Source organism: Cotesia glomerata, linkage group LG9, assembly GCF_020080835.1.
Source record: "Cotesia glomerata isolate CgM1 linkage group LG9, MPM_Cglom_v2.3, whole genome shotgun sequence".
NCBI classification, from domain to species: Eukaryota; Metazoa; Arthropoda; class Insecta; order Hymenoptera; family Braconidae; genus Cotesia; species Cotesia glomerata.
The window spans coordinates 14,364,716-14,387,002 of record NC_058166.1 but is presented as its reverse complement, the minus strand read 5'-3'; the positions used below and the strand labels follow the sequence as shown (position 1 = coordinate 14,387,002).

General features: G+C 28.7%; 2 protein-coding genes and 1 long non-coding RNA gene across 6 annotated transcripts; all 3 read left to right on the top strand.

Annotated features, from left to right (window-relative positions):
* Positions 1 to 664: 664 nt before the first annotated feature.
* Positions 665 to 21,603, top strand: LOC123271578 (speckle-type POZ protein-like). The gene is made up of 2 exons (XM_044737947.1): positions 665 to 1,779; positions 21,569 to 21,603. Exons 1-2 carry the CDS (start codon positions 696 to 698, stop codon positions 21,574 to 21,576), a joined length of 1,092 nt encoding a protein of 363 aa, XP_044593882.1. The 5' UTR covers positions 665 to 695; the 3' UTR covers positions 21,577 to 21,603.
* LOC123271577 (speckle-type POZ protein B-like) lies at positions 3,662 to 11,216 on the top strand. 4 transcript variants are annotated; one of them, XR_006510913.1, is made up of 3 exons: positions 3,662 to 5,062; positions 5,147 to 5,216; positions 11,122 to 11,216. XR_006510913.1 is itself a non-coding variant. In XM_044737946.1 (2 exons), the coding sequence occupies exon 1, from the start codon at positions 3,963 to 3,965 to the stop codon at positions 5,055 to 5,057; it is 1,095 nt and encodes a 364-aa protein (XP_044593881.1). In that variant the 5' UTR covers positions 3,663 to 3,962; the 3' UTR covers positions 5,058 to 5,062; positions 5,147 to 5,284. The 4 variants fall into 4 exon arrangements, 1 of the variants encoding a protein (XP_044593881.1); XR_006510912.1 differs by having other exon boundaries at positions 5,147 to 5,201; positions 11,122 to 11,209; XR_006510911.1 differs by having other exon boundaries at positions 3,663 to 5,062; positions 5,147 to 5,249; positions 11,122 to 11,209.
* LOC123271585 lies at positions 17,577 to 18,184 on the top strand. The gene is made up of 2 exons (XR_006510914.1): positions 17,577 to 17,978; positions 18,126 to 18,184. It is a non-coding gene; the product is annotated as an uncharacterized LOC123271585 (long non-coding RNA).
* Positions 21,604 to 22,287: the final 684 nt, after the last annotated feature.

Below are 22,287 nucleotides of genomic sequence, written 5' to 3'. Positions count from 1 at the left end.
TTAGATCAATCAGTTTTTTAACCCGTCAATAATTGGTGTATCCAGATCATATATTTATTTAAAATTAATTAGTAAATATCACTGATTATCATTTAAAAAAAAGAAATTGATTAGTTAAAACATTACTGAAGACATTACCACAAACAAAATTCATCGATATTTATATTTGATTGCTTAAAAAAAATGAAATCATAACTTTGTCTCTTATAGCGTCAATAATTGGGGCTTTTACCTTATGTAAAAATTTTAAATATTAAATTTATAATAATGTTGCTACAAACATTATAAAATTTTTATATAAAATAAAGAATTTTATTTAATAATTAATTATTTTATCCATTTTATATTGTCAATATTGTAAGGGTATAAGATTATAAATAAATTTTCATATTTGCCGCTCTCAAAATAGTGTTGGTAACAGTGTTGGGTAAAAACGGGTAAATACACTGCAAGCGTGTGCCCGGTACTTGTGTTTTTTTACTAAGTAAAATACATACAGCTCGTAAATAGCAAATTAATGCACATAAATATGATTGACAACGCTTGTTTTAGTAAAATTAGTTAAATTAATCAAATATATAATTAGTAAACAAAAATACAAAAAACCTAAAAATTTAATCTAAAAACTTAACCTAAAAATTTGATCTGAAGACTCTTGATATTTAATAATTAATTAATAAAAAAGTTATTAAAAAATGAATTTTGTTAAGGGTTACACGTGCATGAGAAAACACGTGATCATTTATGAATGGCGAATAAACAATATCAGTTTGTACATTGAAAAAACTGGCGATAATGTTAAGTACAAACTTGATTTAGAATCACCAAATTTTCCGCCAGGTGCTAATGAAAAAATAAAATGGCATCTGAAACTCAACTCCGAGAATGAAGATGCTGAAGACAAGTCTTGGATCTCGTTATCTATACACTATTCTGCTGCACAAGAATGGGAAGTGAAAGCTATGTATTATTTGTTTATCATAAATTATAAGAATGAACGCGTAAATGTCACAGAGTTCAGAAAATGGTTCAGGAATCGCACTGACAGTTATACTCATGCTGAGTTTGTAAAGAAAGAGGACCTGGAAGAAAAGAAACGTGAGCTACTTCCGAATGATTCACTGACGATAGGCATAGAACTTACGATCTATGGTGATAATCCCATGACATACTCCAACAGCATCACCCTGAAGGAACCAACTTCGCATTTTGTTGAAGATTATCGGAGACTGTTTGAAACCAAGGAAGGCTGCGACGTTATTTTAAAGGTTGGAGATGAGGCTTTTGAAGCTCACAGAACCATTCTGATGGCACGCAGCGAAATGTTTTTCAAGCTGTTTACTCTTGCGACGGAAGAGAAAACTAACACAAGAGAGATAATAACGTTGACTGACATTAAACCTGAAATATTCAAAAGCTTTTTGGAGTTCATCTATACGGACCAAGTTACCGAAATTGATCTTGTTGTTGAAGAGTTGTTGGAAGTCGCTGACAAATATCTACTAGATTCGCTCAAAGATTTATGTGCTGAATCTTTGTTGAAAGTACTAAGAGCCGACAATGCAATTCGAGTCCTTTCTTTAGCTGAAAGATACAATGTTCCTCAGCTTTCAGAACATGTTTCCGAATTTATTGTTTGCAATGCTAAGGACGTTATAAAGACTCCGGAGTTTAAAAGTATGAAGCAGTCAAACCCTTCTTTAGCGTCGATTTTATTCGAGAAATTTGCGGATTTGAAAGCTGCTGGAATTTTTGTAGTTGCTGACTCTGTAAGAGATGGTAATTGTTTTATTTTATGTTCTACAGGAGTGCTGTAATAATCTATCCGTTTTAACTCATACTAACAACTCTTTTCTTTTTTTGTAGCTGAGTAATTAAGGATACGCGTGCAGAAGTCAGAGAAATTTTTTTCACAATTTGACAACTATAATTGTATCATTCAAAGTTCACTTAAAATATATCATCGTTACCACTAATGAATATTGCCGATTGGCTTTTTTTTTTTCAATTAATAAATAAGCAAATGTTTATTATTTTTAATTATATTTTTTTACCATTTATTATCATAATTAACACCATTAATTAAAAATAATAATGGTAAATATTTACAAGTAGAATCTACCATTTTCATTTTCATTTTTTTGAACTAAATTGCTATTTGATTTTCTTGATAGATTTTTTTTTTTGAAAAATACATAGAAAAAATAAACATTAAAAAAAAAAAGTTGATTATCACAATTTTAACAAATTTTCACAAAAAAAAAAGATAAAATATAAATTTTATCCAAAAGCATGAGAGCCAAAACTTTTTCCAGCTTTCGAAGACAAAAAAGCCTGTCGAAATCTTTATTTTTTTCGTTCACATTTTTTGTCATAAATTCGCCGTAAAAACAAGCAGTATCAAGAAAAAATTTTAAAGTATTAATTTTTTACCTAGTTATGACCCAAAACGAGGTTGACCTCACTTGGAAATAATTACTGAAAAAATTCCCGGTTGCAAGCAACATATACTTCAATAACTTTAACTAACAATAGTAATATAAATATTAAATTTTATTGTTAACAAATATTTGTTAAGATTAAATAAAAATTAAGTTAGCCGTTATATAAAAATTTTTAGAATTTTTTGTACTAAAATAATTATTACAAAATAATTTTTTAAAAATATCATTTGTAAAGAAATTGAAAAATTATAAATGCAATTTTTTAAAAATATTATTTAGCTCTAGTTTAGTAATTAAAAAAGAACTAAATAAATTAACAGTGTCTACTAACTTTGGTATTATGATGATTAAATAATTATTTATTTTTACTAAACTAAAAGAATGTTTTTACCAGTAATTTGAAGTTTTTATTTATTTTTAATGTTGATCTTCGTTGCAATTTCCATTTCATTAATATGACTTAAAAATTGGAATGTAATTTTAATATTGAAATATTCAGTCGTAAAATTTACCGTTTAATTATGACACTGAAGTTGACAGACATTAAAATTTTTTTAGAATTTTACGGCAATTATTGAATTATTATTAAAAAAAAGTTTAATGAAAAAATTACATAAGTAAAAATTTTTAGAAGCATTTTTTTATTATGATTGATTTGCTATAAAAATTAAAAAAATTTGACAGCTAACTTCAGCATCATGTTTAATAAATTTTGCTAGGAGTTCCCTTAAATTATTAAGTGTAAAGTATCGTTAAAATTCATAAATCAAAAAATTTTGAATTATTACTAATTTCAATAGAAATTAATTCAGCAGATATTTAATAGTTTTAAGAATTTTTTTAACAAATAAATTATGGCAAAAAAAATTGAACTGTAGCAATTTTAATAATTAAAAAATGCAATTTTTTTTTAAGAATTTTTCATAAAAAATTTTTTTGTTAAAAAAAATTTTAATTAAAAATGATCGAGACTGCAAGCGCGCGTGTGAATTTAGTATGGAATTATCTATATTTTCATACTTATGATATATTTGACCAATCACGTTACGAATAGTTTGTCTTATTGTGTATATTTTCATATTTTTCATCTAAATTATAAGAATGGATCACGTTACGAATAGTTTGTCTTATTGTGTATATTTTCATATTTTTCATCTAAATTATAAGAATGGATCATCTAAATTATAAGAATGGATCCAATTTCAGATGATCCTGAAGTCAGCCGAAAAAATGATGCACTAGATGTCAGCCAACTTCAGAGTCTTAGTTGACTGATTGTCTCTTGTCTCAGTGTAAGGATTTTATTTATTTAAAATAGTTCAGATTAATGATTTTCTACTTGGAAAAAAAGAATTACACCTGCTTGCATTGATTATTGTTTTCTAATTCTATTATTCTATATAACTTTGATAATCATAAAATAAAAATTTATATAAAAGATAAGCGGTAAAAAACATAACCTAAATCTACCTATAATTTGGTGTTGAAATAAATAAAAAGTGTGTAAAAATATTACTAATGGAAGTGTCAAATTCAAAAATGCTAGTAAAAAACATCGAAGTGACAAATGTTTCTAAACATACATGTCATTTTGAATGGAGGATCAACGGCATAAGTTCATATTTAGAGAATTTTCATAATGAAATTGGTGCTGATAGACAGAGGATACTTTATTCGCCTACATTCACAACTGGTTCTGCAGTCGGCGATAAATGGTGTCTTAAAATGACAGTAAACGACGAACGATTCACTGATAGAATTGTAATAATTGAGCTAGATCCCGTTGGTATATTTAATCTTGGAGTGAAACTACAATTTACATCATTTATTTTAAATAATGAATACCAGGAAGAGGAACGTAGTGATTGCAATCAAATTTTTAACCAAAGCGATTATTTCGATTTCGCAATTTCCATATATACTAACGAACTCGTGCAAAATAAAAACAAACTTATGTTCAACGACACGCTGACTATTGCTGCTGAACTGACGTTGTTTGACATTACTTCATCATTTCTTGATAATGCTCTGTCATTTGGATCAAAACGCCAACGAATAACTGATGACTACAAAGATTTTTTTAAGAAAGAGCAAGATACTGATGTTGTTATCAAAGTAGATGGCAAAATATTCAAGGCTCACAGGGCAATTTTGATAGCACGCTGTCCTGATTTATTCAAGCTGTTCCCAACTCTGAAGGATGTAAGCGAAATAGAAATTGGAATTACCATACTTTACATGGACTCTGGTACTTTTGACATCATCCTTCAGTTCATTTATACTGATGAAGTAAACGACTTGGATGATAATGCTGAGAATTTATTGAAAGCTGCTAGCAAACTTGAATTAAAAAAACTTAGACAAATGTGTCTGCAATCGCTTCTCAAAACTCTAACTTGCCAATCCGCTCTAAGATTACTTAAATTTGCTCATAATTACAATCTTTCGGAAATATTGGACTTCATTTCTAATTATATTGTATCCAACGCTGATAAAGTTACTGATACTCCAGAGTATCAGACTTTTATAAAGTCAAACCCATCAATTGTTAATATTCTCTTACAGAAATGTGTAAGTTTGAAAGTCGATGGTACTTGGATGTTCAGCGGTTAAAAATGGTGATTATGTTTTATTTTTATACTTGAATATTATGTTATTTATTATTTATCTAGTGTCATGATTCTTTTTTTTTTTTTTTGCAGATACAGTCAGTTAAACGAATTCATTGTAACAGATCTCAATTACATTTCTCCTAGAGTAATATTAACTACAGTAAAATATTTCTTATTCATCCAACACTGAAAAGTTAAAATATACATTTTATATTACCTGCATATAAATATTTAATAATACTGAAATTTGCAGGCACGTGACAATTTTTAGTTTTTTTTTCAGCAAATAAATATTTTTAAATTAAATTTAATAAAACTCCATTAGAGGGAATTCAAAAAAACTGAAAAAGCAATTTTGTTTTAAATTTCTGAATAACAATCTATTTGCTGGAAATAGTTCTAAAAATTTTCATTTGTCTTTTAATTACGGTTTTGTTATATTTAGTATTTTTTTAATTAATACTTTGGTATTTAATATTTTATTTGATGATTTTATAGTTTTTATTAATATCATTTTTTTTTTCAAGAAAAATAAAAAAAATAATGTATTCTAGTTATATTAATAAGTATTACATCATTTATTAAAATTATTATAGTATATCAATAGTAAAGGTATTTTAATTACTAGATAAATTAAAATGGTTGTATTTATGCTGTGAAAAAACAATTAAAACTACTGAATTTTAATTAATTTTTTTTATTTGTATCGGTAAATTATGACTATATTTAAACAATAAAAAAAAATTGTTTTTTATTTATAATAATGATACTAAAATTAGCAGATATTTGACAATTTTTTATCTTTTGTATCGATAAAAGTTATAAATAAAAAAGTCCTATTTAAAAATTGCTCTTAAAGTTTTTCAAATTTTCTATACGTCAAATTTTTTACATGTCAAATTTTTTTTCAATAATTTTTTTTTCAACAAGATTCTAACAATTTTCAGATGTCGGCTAAATTAATTTTTATTATGAAATCATATGCGTCGGAGTTTTATGCAGAGGACATTACTTGTCAAAAAATGAGTAAACTTGATTCGAGCAAAAATATTAAGATGGTAAAAATTATTGCAGTTGTGTACTGACAGTTTGGGTAGAAAAATTACAATAAATAAATGTTGCTACTCATAAAAAAAAATTGTGTTATTATAATATTGAATATTAAATTATTGAAATCAAAAAATATTTTGAATGAGCCAAAATTTCTCAAGATATTGACTTAGTCAGAAGAATAAAAAGTGTCATTGCTGTGCAAGAATCAGCTGATGCTGTTTATTATTTATATTATACCATTTATCAATAATTTATTAAAATAGTGTCAGAAATTTATTTTCAAGAAGATAATGCTATTTATAAAATTTGGTTATAATTATTATTAAAGTCTACAACAATTTTAAAAATGGAAAGAGGCTGAAGATTTAATTGAATTAGCGCATAATTATTCGCTGGCGTCGCTCAAGATGAAGTGCGCTCAGTCACTATGTAAATTTTTGAGAATTGATAACGCTGCAAGATTGTTTGTTTTGGCCGATCGATATAATATTGAGACGATGTTTGAATATGTAGCAGAATTTATCACTGTTTATGCAGAGGAAGTTATGACAACTCCAGAGTTTCAAATGATGAAGAGGTCTGATCCTTCTTTGGCGTTAATTCTGTTGGAAAAGTCAGTGGCTTTTCTTAAAAAATTAAGATATTAACTATTTACAAGTATATTTTTTTTATATATATTTTTATTTTATTTTATTTTTATTTATTACATTTTTTTTTTTTTTTTTTTCCAGTTAAGAAAATTCAAATTCCTTATGTGGTTTCAACGCTGGATTTTCGATGAGATGAAGCGAGATATTTAAGAATGAATCAGTATTTTTGTACGATATTTAGTCAATTTTTTAATGAATAGTATTATAATTAATTATTGTTATTGTAATTTATGCAAGAGTGGAAGACATGAGAAATACGAATGTAAATGATTATTAATTGATGACATTTTATAATGAATCAATACTTTTGTACGATATTTAGTTAATTTTTTTAATGAATAATAATATTATTAATTATTGTTATTTTAATTTATACAAGAGTAGAAAAGAGGAGAAATACGAATGTAAATGAGTATTATTCGATGAGATTATGTGAGAAAAATTATTTATAAAATAATAGAAAGGTAGTTGATTGTTTTGTACCTAAAATATGGTAAAAAAAAAAATAAATTAATATTATCATCATATTAATGTTGTTTTTCTTATTTTTATTTTGTTCTATTTCAAAAAAATGACAGATCGAAACAATAAGTCTACAGATATCTGGCCTTATAAAAAAAAAAAAAAAAAACGACTTGGATGATAATGCTGATGATTTATTTAAAGCTGCTCACAAACTTAAATTTGAAAAACTTAGACAAATGTGTCTGCAATCAATTCACAAAGCTCTAACTTGCCAATCCGTTCCAAGATTGCTTAAATTTGCTTATGATTACAATCTTTTGGAATTGTTGGACTACATTTCGAATTTTATTGTATTCAATGCTGACAAAGTTGTAATACTCCAGAGTATCAGACTTTCATAAAGTCAAATCCATCAATTGCTATTATTCGTTTCAAGAAATTTGTAACTTTAAAAATCGATGGTACTTTTTTACTCAACTGCCTAAAATGGTGATTATATTTTATTTTATACTTGAATATTATGTTATTTATTATTTATCTTATGTAATAATTCTATTTTTTTGCAGATACAGTCTTTTTTTATCAGACAGATCTTAATTATATTTCTCCCAGAGTAATATTAACCACAGTAAAAGCAACCACAAGCAGCATGTACTTCTTCAATTACTTTAACTAACAATAGTAATATAAATATTATATTTTATGGTTAACAAATATATTTGTTAAGATTAAATGAAAATTAGGCAGTTACACATCTTTACTCCAAATTACTTAATTCTGCGGCTGTGTTACAGGTCTACTCATAAAATCTCTACTCACAGCCATCAACGACATCTGCACTCAATTACATTTTTATTCAAAATCATCTTCATTCAGTCACAACTTTATTCATTTAAATCTTTACTCTGATTCAACTTTATTCAATATTATTTGCCTTCAGGTAGAACTTTAATCAGTTACAACCTTACTCAAATTCAACAGTAGTCAATTACAACTTTGCGCAATTTCAATTGTATTCATTTTCAAGTCTATTCACTGAATTTTTAATTCAGTTACATCTCTATTCACAAAGAATCTATTCACTTACATTTGTAATCATTTACAACTGTACTCACGTTCATCTCTACTCACAAATTTATGGTTAATTGATAATGTAAAAATTCGTGAGTAGAGATGAACCTGAGTACAGTTGTAAATGATACCCTCGCGGATTTGACTCCATTCTGTCAACACTCTGGAAACAGAGTGGGAATGGGTTTATTCTGTAACCATGCTGATACCAGAGCGTTTCCAGAGTGTGTTTGTTACATTTGTCCATCGCGTTTCCAGACTGTAACCAAAGTGGATATATTCTGATACCAAAATGTATCCTAAGTGGATTTATGCTGGAACTATAGTGGATATATAATGAGAACAGAGTTTTTTCAGATTGAACATAAATTGAAACCATATTTTATTCAAAATGGATGCATACTGAAATCAGAGTATAACTATAATAATGAATACATGTTGAAAACAGAATGTTTCCAAAATGAGTACATGTTGAAAACAGAGCGTTTTCAAAGTGAACACATGCTGAAAATAGAGTGTTTACAGAGTAAATACATACTGTAACCTATAAGTTTTCAGAGTGGAGGCATACCAAAACCGTAGGATCTCAAAACGTCGAGATCTGATGAAAATTCGATTTTCGAAAAACGGGATAAAACCAATAACTTCCCGATTTTTTTTAATTTTCAATTTTCGTAGCAGGAAGTTAAAAAAGTTACTTAAGTAATGCATCATTTGTTGAAATTATTACGAGTGTATGGTGATCAATAATAAAGGCATTTTAATTATTAGATAAATTAAAATATATGTATTTAAGAATATTGTGAAAAAAAATTAAAATTATAGCATTAAAGAACAGTAACAGTTTTTTAAATTTTAAGTAATTTTTGTAAATTAGCTGACATTTGACAATTTTTAATTTTTTGAATCAACAAAAATGATTTCCAAAAATTACACTTTAAGTTTCTCAAATTAAAAAATAAAATTTTTTTTATTATTTTTTTTCAATAAAAAAATATCTACCAAGTTTTCAAATGTCGGCTAATTTAATTTCCATTATAAAATCATATGCGTCGGAAGTTTATGCAGATGACGCTACTTGTCAAAAAATGAGTAAACTGAATTCGAGCAAAAATATTGAGTCAAAATTGCTGCAGTTAAGTACTGATAATTGAACTGATAGTTACAATATTGTTACGAAAATTATAATAAATATATGTTGGTACTTAAGAGTTATTATAACATTAAATATTAATTTATTTAAACCAACAATAAAGAATTTGAATGGCTAAAATTCCTAAAGATTGACTTAGTCAGAAGAACAAAAAATGTCATCGTGTCTGATGCTGTTTATTATTTATATTTAACCAATTATCAATAGTTTATTGCAAAAAATAGTGTCAGAAATTGATTTTAAAGAAGGTATTGCTATTTATAAGAATTGGTTATAATTATTATTGAAGCCTTTACAACAAATTTAAAAATGGAAAGAGGTTATACTTTATCTTTGAAGCACAAGCTTACTTACATATGGAGAATTAATGAAATGTCTTCATTTATCGCATCTTCCTCTAAGGCTGTCAGAGATAAAATTCTCTATTCACCAGAGTTTTCGACAGGAGCTAAGATTGGAGACATTTGGGAGCTGCAATTAAAATGTTCGAACCCGCAGGTGAATGATTTAAAAGACTACATATCATTGTTCCTCTCATTAAAAATTGCAGTAGAAATACAAGCTGAAGTATCACTATTTATTTTAAACATTTTTAATCTACGAGTAAATGAATTAAAATTCAATGAAAATTATACTCCTACTGGGTTAAGTTGGGGTTTTGAACGTTTTTTTGAAAAACAATATCTGTTGAAAAATAAAAACACAATTATGCCTGGTGATATATTAGCTATTGGTGCAGATATTTCTGTATTGGATAATCACATATTAGTTCCTTCTACAATTCCTTCAGGTATTAGAATGCTTAGTTATTCATGTCTCAGTATGGCTGATGATTATGCAGATCTTTTCAAAACTAAAATCGGGAGTGATGTTGTTCTGATTGTAAATGGTAGATCATTTGACGCTCACAAGACAGTGCTGATGGCAAGAAGTTCAGTTTTTTCTGCAATGTTGATTTCTAATATGAAGGAAAAAAAAGAAAATGTAATAAACATTCCGAATATCAATCCTGAGATCTTTAACAGCTTGCTAGAATTCATCTATACTGACAAAGTTACCAATCTTGATAATATCGCTGAAGAATTAATTGAATTAGCGGATAAGTATTTGCTAGAGTCGCTCAAGATGAAGTGCGCTCAGGCACTATGTAAATTTTTAAGAATTGATAACGCTGCGAGATTTTTTGTTTTGGCCGATCGATATAATATTAAGACGATGTTTGAATATGTAGCCGAATTTATCGCTGTTTATGCAGAGGAAGTTATTAAAACCCCAGAGTATCAGATGATGAAGAGGTCCGATCCTTCTTTGACGTTAGTTCTGTTGGAAAAGTCAGTGGCTTTTCATAAAAAATTAACTACTGACAAGTATAGTTCTTTATTTTGTTTATTTAATATTTTTATTTTTCTCCCCTCCGGGCGGAAAGCGTCAACTTTCATCCGGCTGCGCTAAACGAAAATGTCGCTTTCCGCCTCTATTGAGGAGAAAAATAGTATACTCATCTTAGGCAGAAAATAAGAAAGCCTCAGATCACATGTTCGTTGACCTCGGCTTCGCCTCGGCGAACAATTACATTACATGTGATCTGAGACATTTCTTACTGTCCTGCAGCCCTAGGTGAGTAATATACTATCGTTTAATTTTTATTTATTACAATTGTTTTTTTTTTTTAGATAAGAAAGTTCAAATTCCTCATGTGGTTTCAACGCTGGATTTTCTATGAGATGAAGCGAGATATTTTACAATGAATCAGTATTTTTGTACGATATTTAGTTAATTTTTTAATGAATAATATTGTTATTAATTATTGTTATTGTAATTTATGCAAGAATGGAAGATGTAAGAAATACGAATATAAATGAAGATTAGTTGATGATATTTTATGAAAAAATTATTTACAAAATAATAAAAAAGTAGTTGATTGTTTTGTACCCAAAATATGCTAAAAAAAATTAAATTAAAATTATTATCATATTAATATTGTTTTTCTTATTTTTATTTAGTTCCATTTCAAAAAATGAGAGATTGAAACAATAAATCTAAAAATATAATAAATAAATTTTATTTGTATCACATGAGTATGTTTTACAAAGATTATTTTTTTTTTTTGATAAAATAATCTCTTTTTTTCAATCTTTATTTCTCTTATCTTAACATTAATTTTGGTATTCACTATTTAAATAGAATTCTATTTTGCTTTGCAGATTTTTTATAATTATGTAGCAATCTATTTCTTTATTTTAATAATTTATTCAAGTTATAACTATACTCTTTACAATATTCGAATGAAGTTAATAAAGTTTCACAATAATTAATCAATCTCGTAGAATATAGTTATCAGTAAAACGATACAATAGATTAAGTTCGTGTATAAGTATTAATGTCAAGATGGTACTCCGCGGTTACAATAATACGATACGTTAAGTTAAGGAAAATATGATAAGTGTAGTAACCCGTAGATGTGTGTATCTCAGAGGCTGAGGAAAATCTGCCTCGTGCCCCTTGACTCTTGAGGGTGTTAGCCTTTGCTAACACTTAGCGTTGTTCTTGGGGTCCCGTGACGTCATGAGCCCCTTGAATGCCGGGAAAGGGATTTTATAGCCCAAAGAGTGCGGTGGTTAACGCAAAATTTTCGAGAGTGGAAAAGTACTCCCACAATTATTTAATTATATTATGACTGCATACTAAACTTCGCTAATCTTTCCGTTATCACTTCGGTCGTTTATACTTAACGCCGAGACCAGTGATTGCAGTTTCAATCGGCTTAGCGAAACGAATGGAAATTTTGAAAAAACCTTTTTAGAGATAATAGATAATTTAATAAACTATTTCACCACAAAGCGTTTTTTTCAAAAATTTCATTCATTTCGTGAAACCAATCGAAACTGCAATTGCTCTGCTGTTGGGAGTGCGACAGAGATAGTTCCGTTGAACTCCGTGAGAGCAAAGCAAGAAAAAGATGGTCTCGCCTGTTAAGGGGTTACATGGGTTTCGTCGGGTAAAAAAAGGCCTATTTTCAATATTTTTTTTTCTATGTAAAAAATTATTTATTTAATTCAAATTTTTTTCTGTCTTATAGATACATATTTAAAGAATAATTTCTAAAATTTTCAAAAAAAAAAAAATTAAAACTCCATTGTGACGTCATTTCCGGTGACCCCTCGGAAAAAAGGTGCGTCTGCGTTGTCAGCATAACTCCTGACAAAATCATCTAAAATGAAAAAACAAAAATAAGTTTTTTAGTTAAGACCATAAACTCGTGCTTGAACGAAGAAAAGAAGAAAAAAGTAAAAATTGGAATTTTGGCAGACATTTTTCCAAAAAAATGAAAATTTCGGTCAAATTTGCTTGACATTTTGTTTTTTTTTAAATAGTTGTAATTGAAAAAAAAAAAATCCTTCGTCTAAGCACGAGTAAATTGTATCTCGAACACCTGTGTGAAATTTCATCAAGATCGGTTGAGTAGTTTTCGAGAACATTTGACAACCGACATTGAAAACACGGTTCCGAGAAAAACGCGTTTAAAGTTTTGAGTAACAATAAAAGTGGAAAAAAAAATGTTTTTTGTAACTTACAGTGAATCGTCGATTCCTGGGCCATAAAGTAAAGATCCTGCAGCAGTTGCAATGTCCAGGGCATCCTTTTGCTCCTGTCGATGACGGATTCTGGCTTCGCGAGTCTCGCTCGCAGATTTTTTTTCGGCTGCGCATACACGGTTTTCATCCGAAATTCGGGCATATTCGTGGGAGTTTCGGCCTAATTTTAAATCCATACCGTGCATAATCAATAATAAAGCTGATGTTCCTTCATTGAAGATACAAGCAGCGACCAATGCCGCAATATTAACAATCTTTGAACCAGCAGGAAGTAATTTTGGAATAATTTTCCAGATCAACTGGTTGAAGCTCTCGTTGTTATTTTGTGTGAAACCACCAACACACCGTTCAAGAAGCTCATCCTTACTGAGATCATCATATATTGGTTTCATAGCAATCAAAACTTCATCTGGTAATGGAGTATACTCATGTTTAAATGATGAAAGAGTATTTGTAGCTGATGCTCGTTGCCAAGCGCACCAAGAGTCTGGACCTTTTGGGCAGTTATCGTGCTGAGGTTTTGTATCTGTAGAGCTATAGTGATAATAGGTAGCCCATATAGCCTCTTTCATTTTTTCTACTGATTCACAGTTTCTCCTTATCGCCAAACCATAGTACACAGTTAATTTGTCTATTAGTTTACTGGTCAGTTTACCTTTGCCAGAAAGAATTTTTTTTTGTGTTTTTTTACCTTTTACTATTTTTTCCTCAGTTGTTTTCTTTACTAACTCACGCAAACGGGTCCCCATTCTTTTTTGCACGTGTCCAACGCATTCTTTTTTAGTGATAACAAAATCGTCACCGTAAGGCTGGGCTTTGAGAAGACCAGAGTAGGTTTTTGAGTCCCCATCTCCTATATAATTTACGAACCTCAGTCCATATTTGACAATCGAGCGTTTAAACATTTCAATAATCGATGAGACTTCCATGTTTCCTGATGCTCCAGTGTGATTGGCGGTGCATTGATTTGTTTCAATGTGTTCTTCTTTCCATTCTTCATATTCTGCAGTATCTAATTTTTTTTTCCAGCTTTCACATAACTTACAATAAGAAGATTTCACCAACACATCCAACACTTTTCCCGAATAATATCCGATTAGTGAACTCACACCATATAGTGATGAGAAACCACGTTTCTTCCAGGTACCGTCACCGGAAACACTCACATCTGTCGTATCTTGTAAATCGTTTTCAATATTTGTAAATTGTTTTTCTTCTTCAGCAGCAGATGAGAATAGAGTCTGAGTAACTGTCTCAATACACTCATGTATTTTATCAATATAAAAATCGTATGTAGACTGGTTTAAAAATGAACTGCTTATGTCCATCAAACCGCAGAATTTCTTGCATCCGGCGAACCCTAAGCCCAATATTCTCATAACAAAAATGAACCGGCGATTTAGTTCATACATTCTTCCGATTTTTTGACAAGATAAAATATATTTTGGATCACATCGTTCACATTCTACTACGATTTTATATCCCAGACCAAATTTCGAACATTGCTTAAATTGTACTTTACCATTACACAATTGATCTTTATCTTCATCGTCAATAATGTTAGAACACCGCACAAACGATGAGAGAGTTGAGAAAACCAAGGCAAAATCTATGATTGAATATTGGAGTGTATCCTCTTCTGGCACGTGCTCTTTATCATCACCTTTTAATTTTTTTGCTGAGGTGCTCGTGAAGGAACTATCATCAGTTTCCGGATCTTTAGGATTAAAGGACTGTCTCCTTTTTCTCGGTCTATCTTTTCTACGAGCTCCAACGGTTAACTGTTTTCTTGAAATTTTATGCATTGTTTATCAACTTCATAAATGACACTAGATAACCACAAATAATACCACGTTTTTAATAAATTATATGATAGAAACTTGAGATAACCTCAAATGAACCTCGTGCTTCAAGAAGTAATCACCAAATAAAATATTTCAAACTAGTTTTCCTTAGGAAGTGAAAGTAATATACAACAATGACAGACAGACAATAGACGAGCAGCTGCTCACTATATCTGAGGCGCGCTGACCCTTCTATACCTGACTTGGAGCGCACACCTTCCTAAGGTTGTATCTCCAAAACTATTATTCGGATCGACTTGAAAATTTAGGACAATATTCTTGAGATGTTGTAGAAATCAATGAGCCAAAAAAAAAAAAATCGATTTTTTGAACCCACGAAACCCATATAACCCCTTAACATATTTTTATCCACAGATTCGGTAGAATCTGGCGCCAAGTTCCGTTCAAAAATCCCGTTGTAAACGGAGTGCCAGACTACCGACTGTGTTTACTGTAAGCAGAACGGTATTTCCAGGTTGCAAAATTTTATTTAATTATATGGTTCTCCTTTTTCCAAAATGATATATTATAAAAGTAATTTATACTTTATTTTACTGATATTAATTAATTATAATCAATTATAACACTTAATTCACTTAAAATTATTAAATTTTATCAGCACAAACTATAGTAAGCCGAGAAATTTCGATCCTGACTTTTTTTCGATGGGGAATATCAGCGCCACAGACTAGATAAAATAAAAATGTGTAGTAATCCTTCCTATAGACACGCAACTACAGTAAAAAAAAGTGATTCATAGCTTGCATCTATGGCCGTCAGGGTGCACTGGAATTACATCTACATAAACCGTAGCTTCAAGGGGATAGTTTGCAGTAAAAAATGCAGTCAACACGAGATTTAAGTTGTTATCAATTGTAATTTTTCATTATAATTACAAAAAATACTAAAATCCGAACAAAAACAGTTTCACTGTAAAAAAAAGTCGCGCCAAGTTCACGTTCACAAGACTATTAGATAGATAGATAGGCTCCCTCAGGACCATCATCAAATAATACAAAATAATAAGTACAGTAAATACAAAGTAAATGATAATTAGGAAAAAAAAAATTTTTTTTTTTCTTTACAAAAAGATACAAAATAAAAAAATTAAAAAATCCAAGTAACCGATATGATTGTTTATGATTTTCGGAAATTAAAAAAAATGTTATTGTAAATTTAAAAATTAAAAAAAAAATTTCAGAACGTACTTGGTGTGCGTCATTGTGTATTTCAATTTTTTTAAAGTCCTAGTAAATAGATTTTACGAATTTCATTAAAAGTAAAATATTTTGCAACCACGCACACTAAATACGTTCTAAAATTTTTTTTTTTTTTTTTTTTTTTTTTTATTAATTATTATTTAGAGTCGGTTTTAACTGCTGTGGTCATATCGCCGACTTTAACTGTTGGGAGTGGTACGTTGGGGTCTTTTTGGATTGTGTAAATTTTAACCTACGCGGCAAGGGCCGAATATCAACCAAGTTGGTTTCTAAGACCAGCTTGGGATTCGAACCCACGCCTGGCCGGTAAGTTAGTCCGAGTTCTCTATAGGCCATGCGCCTTAGACGACTCGGCTAACGTCACCGGTTAGGGGGGGGGGGGTTTATTTTTAAATTTACAATAAAATTTTTTTTAATTTCCGAAAATCATAAACAATCATATCGGTTACTTGGATTTTTTAATTTTTTTATTTTGTATCTTTTTGTAAAGAAAAAAAAAAATTTTTTTTTTTCCTAATTATCATTTACTTTGTATTTACTGTACTTATTATTTTGTATTATTTTGTATTATTTGATGATGGTCCTGAGGGAGCCTATCTATCTATCTAATAGTCTTATGAACGTGAACTTGGCGCGACTTTTTTTACAGTGAAACTGTTTTTGTTCGGATTTATTCATACACTCAACATTTTTCATACTCTTTCAGACGCATGCGTAAGTACTATATTGCACGACTCATGATGCGAAGCATCAGAGAGTGCTTTACGATCGAAAAATTTTTTTCGCCTCATTTTGGCGGCTATTTTTATTATTATAGCCTTGTTAGTTCGCGGAATCAAGATATTTTGCATACTATTGTCGAGATAATTTAATGGAGATTAATTTCATACTTTTTAAAAATTGATTTACTGCAATAGAATTGGAAAAAAACACCAAAATAGGTCAAAAAATTTTCCTGTCCGTCATGTGTGAAACCCGAAAACACTGTAACTTGTGAAAAAATCCATTATTTGAGTTAAATTTTTTTTTTTTAAATTCTAATCGACGATTGTAGGTCACTGAATGCGAATGATTAATTAATTCAGTGTCGTTTAATTGCAATTAATAAAAAACGAAAACTACAAGACTGTATATCTATATATATCCATGTAAAATTAACATGGATGGTGATATATCTATATCTATAGATATTATGTACATTTTATTCCACCAGGGGCGCTTGTGCAGTACCTTCCTACTACAGCTGTTTTTTCGGCAATTAATTTTGAACGACTTAAGTTTTTTTTTTTTTTTTATATTTCATAATTAAATGAACATTATGAGTCGTGCACTTTTGGATTTTCCAAACTTTCACCTGATCTACTCACTCACAACTTCATTATTATTATATTATATACCACATTTATCACATTCATCCATCTCCCATTTTCTTTGTATTATTTTTATTTCTTTTATTAATTTACAAAAATTTTTACAAACTTTTCCTTTTAATTTCTCTATTATTTTAATTATCATTATTCTCTCGCTACCTTTATATTCCTCCCACTCAGACATCAGATCTTTACAATCATTACTTAATTTCTCAATAAGTCTAAAAATATTTGTCCTTAAAAAAAAATAAATAAATAAATTCCAAGTCCGTATTTTTAAATACTCAATATAGATCGCTCCACTCGTCAAATTAAATTACATGGATTCATGGAGGAAGAAAAAATCTTATTCTCATTCAGAACATTCAGAACATTAGCATTCGGTTTTATAGCTTACAGTTATCCCATTTGGTCTTCTGTTTCATTCAATACTTCTCTAGAGAGAAAAAATATAAGGCTTTGTTTCTTATCTTAAGTATCGGATTTCTCTGTAAAAACAAGTAGTGACTAACAAAAGGTAAAGTATATTATAGTAGTGAGTAGTATCGAGTATAGAACCTTGGAAAAAAAGAATTTCATTTGTATTATTAATATTGTTTACTAATTTTTTAAAAGTTGTAACACAGGATTAAAAGAGAATTTTTTAGTAGGAATCAAACTGGACGACGTTTTATTGGTTGATCAATGCAAAAAGGATTGAAGAATTTAAAAATGACACAAGTGGGTTATACAAGTGTTGATAAGCACGAGATTATATTTGAATGGAGAATAAATGAAATAAGCTCGTTTTTGACAAATTTCGATGGACATGCATGTGACGATGACAAAAAACTATATTCAGAAGAGTTTTCAACATCGTCGAAGATGAAAGACAAGTGGCTACTTGAACTGAATTTTAATGATTCAGATTCAAATGAAAATAAAGATTATGTGTCACTTTATCTTTGGTCATTGAATGCAAATAAAATAATCAATGTTAATTGTACATTTTTCATTTTGGTAAATAACTTTTATGAATTAAATCGTTTAAGTTCGAATAAAACTTTTAAAAATCGTATTGGGCGGGGTATTCGGAAATTTTGTTTAAAAAAATTGCTGTTGGAAAAGAAAGATGAATATATTTCGAACGATCCATTGGTAGTTGGTGTGAAATTGATTGTGTTTGATCCTAGTACTACAATTCCAAACGATTTAAAAAATAAGCCAACACGTCGATTGATTGATGACTTAGTGAATATTTATAAGAATGAAAAAGACACTGATATTGTCCTAAAAGTGAAAGATAAATCATTTAAAGCTCATAAAACAATTTTAAAGGCGCGCTGTCCGATACTGTTGTCTGAATTACTTGCAATTGAAACAAAAAATAAAGACGATGGCATTATTACAATACCAGATATTAATTCCAATACTTTTGGTAATATTCTTGAATTCATTTACTCTGATCGAGTTGAGAATTTAAATGATGCTGAAGATTTATTAAAATCTGCTGTAAAATATGAGTTACAAGGTCTAAAAGAACTGTGTGTTCAATCTCTTTACAGAGGTTTAAATGTTATTAATGCACCAAGGTTACTTATTTTGGCAAATAAATACAATATTTTAGAACTACTGAAATTCGTTTCTGATTTTATTGTCCTCAATGCTGAGAAAATTATAAATACTTCAGAATATCAAGCCATAGATGAATCAAAATCATCAATAGGTATTATTCTGATTAAAAAAATTGCAGCTTTTAAATTTAATGGTATTCTTAAACTCAATAATTCTATTAAACAAGAAGAAGGTAAATTTTATTTTTTAATACTCTGTAATAATTTATTGTTTTTCATTAATATTTTTCTTTGTTTTTTTATTAGATAAATAAATGATGTTACAGCGAAGACGTTTTAATGGGGTCCAATCTATGTTGACAATTTCAAGTTTATTCTATTTTTTTAATGTAATTTTGTTTTTTTATACTTTTTATAACTTTTTATTATGACAATAGGTCTGTTATATTGATAAACATCAAACTTAATCACTTTCTTAAAATTCAATATTTATCTATCCTTTATTATTTTATAATCTATATCAGCTTAAGATTTTTTAAATGTATTATATTCTTATTTAAATAACAAATTAATAATTTGAAAGCCATACTTGATCAATTATTAATTGATGATAATTTTTTGTATGTTTTAATAAGAATAAATTTATCAGAAAATTAGTTTAAAAAATATATTTTATTAATTTAATTTTCCTAGCAATCGTGTTTCATTTATCGAAGTTATTATTAGAATAAAATTATAATTATAATACTGAAGTTAGCCTTCAGCTGTCAATTTTAAAAATTTTGATAAATTAATTACAAGAAAAAAAATGCTTCTAAAAATTTTCACTTCTAATTTTTATTAAATTTCACATGTGGAATTTCTTAATTAATTTTTTTTTATAATAATTTAATTGCTATAAAATTCTAAAAAAGTGTTTAATGTCTGTTAACTTCAGTATCATTTATAATTATGATAAGAAAATAAATAATCATTAACGATTTTTGTCAACTAATTTAAAAATTTTAGGTCGAAAGTTTTTTCCTAGATGTCGCCACTTTTCTCTGCCACGGTTAGCCACTTACTATCGTGAAAAAAAAAATCATTTGTATTTATCTCTTATTATGTAGAATACGTACACGTTATTAATATCAAATTAGTTAACGAATTGTGATTGATACTGCAAATTTGTAGTTAAATTATTCAAAATTAATCAAATACATAAGTAGTAAACAAAAACATAACAAAAAAAATTGAACATTCATGACATAAGTCAACGCTTAACAAAATAACCTAAAAATTTTATCTAAGGACTGTTGATATTTAAGCAATAAAAAATAAAGTTATTAAAAAATGAGGCTTGTTAAGAGTTACACGTTCATAAAAAAACAGGTGATCACTTATGAATGGAGAATAAACGATGTCAGTTCGTACATTGAGACAACTGGTGGTAATGTTGAGTACAAACTTAACTTGGACTCACCAAAGTTTGCAACAGGGACTGGTGATGAAGAAATTAAATGGAATCTAAGACTTAATTCCGAGAATGAACAATCTGAAGACAAGTCTTGGATTGCATTATCTTTACATTGTACTTTGGCAAAAAAATTGAACGCGAATTCTGTGCATTATGGACGAAGATTTGACGTGAAGGCTATGTATCATTTGTTTATTATAAATAATAAAAATGAACGCGTAAATGTCACTGAATTCAGAAAATGGTTCGAAAATGGCAATGACAGTTATGTTCATGCTGAGTTTGTGAAGAAAGAGGACCTGGAAGAGAAGAAAGGTGACCTTCTTCCAAGTGATTTGCTGACGATAGGCATAGAACTGACGATCTATGGTGATCCCACTAATTACTCAACCAGCATCACTTTGGAGAAACCACCATCGCATGTGGTTGCAGATTACCAGAGACTGCTAGAAAGAAAAGAAGGCTGCGACGTCGTTATGAAGGTCGGAGATGAGGTTTTTCAAGCCCATAAGACCATACTGATGGCACGCAGCGAAATGTTCTTCAAGCTATTTACTCTAGCGACAGAAGAGGAAAATAATACGGGAGAGATGTTAACGCTGACAGACATTGAACCTAAGATATTTGAAAGCCTTTTAGAATTCATCTATACAGATCAAGTTTCCGATATTGATTTTGTAGTTGAAGACTTGCTGAAAGCAGCTGATGAATATCTGTTGGATTCTCTCAAAGATTTGTGTGCAAAATCTCTGTTAAAACAATTGAAAGTCGACAATGCAATTCAAGTCCTTTCGTTAGCTGAAAGACACAATGTTCCTCAGCTTTCAAAACACGTTACTGAATTCATTGTTTGTAATGTTGAGGATGTTATGAAGACTCCGGGATTTAAAGTTATGGAGAAGTCAAACCCTTCTTTAGCATTGATTTTATTCAAAAAATTTGCGACTTTGAAAGCTGTTGGAACATTCTTAGTTGCTGATTCTGTAAATTATGGTAATTATTTTATTTTATCTTCTGAATTGCTGTATTAAACTATCAATTTTAATTCATACTAATAACTCTGTTTTTTTTTTTGTTGTAGCTGAGTAACTGTGGATACGCAGGCAGAAGTCGGAGAAAGATTTCTCATAGTTTAATAACTATAATTTTGTAATGTTTATTCTTTTAAATTCTATTTTTTTACCATTCATATTTTTTAATTAACATTGCTAGTTCGGAAAAAAAAATTTACCTATTGTAAGGAGCATGTACTTCTTCAACAACTTTAATTAACAATAGTAACATAAAAATTGTATTTTATGGTTAACCAATATTTTCTAAAATTAAATCATTTTTAATTATTTATTATTTTTACATAATTATTAAATTATTGAAATTATTTTTACTAAAATAAAAGTAAGGTAAAGTACCCAATAGTTGAACAGGTTTCAAAGTAAAACGTATTTGACCCTACTTTTAATATATAAAGATGTAATTATTAGTTCAAATAAGTGAATTTCATGAAAATATAAAAAATTTTGAATTGATTGAAATTCAAAATAACACAGATAATTGAATATTTATATTTTGGCAACATTTTTAAGATAGACTATGAAAGGAGTAGTAGTTGAACATTACGGGAACGGTAGTTGAGCTAATAAAATATATGGCAATAGGCACAGTAAAAATTTTCAACGTTTTATTAAAATATCAAAAGAAATATAACATATTATTGAATAATATTAAAAATAATACTGTGAATATTTAATATGTTCATTTAAAAATGAGAAATATTTGTATTTAATTTTTTAATTACATTTT

Excerpts from the sequence above, each read along its gene's own strand:
- LOC123271577 (XM_044737946.1), top strand. The coding sequence starts at position 3,963 with ATGGAAGTGTCAAATTCAAAAATGCTAGTAAAAAACATCGAAGTGACA.
- LOC123271578 (XM_044737947.1), top strand. The coding sequence starts at position 696 with ATGAATTTTGTTAAGGGTTACACGTGCATGAGAAAACACGTGATCATT.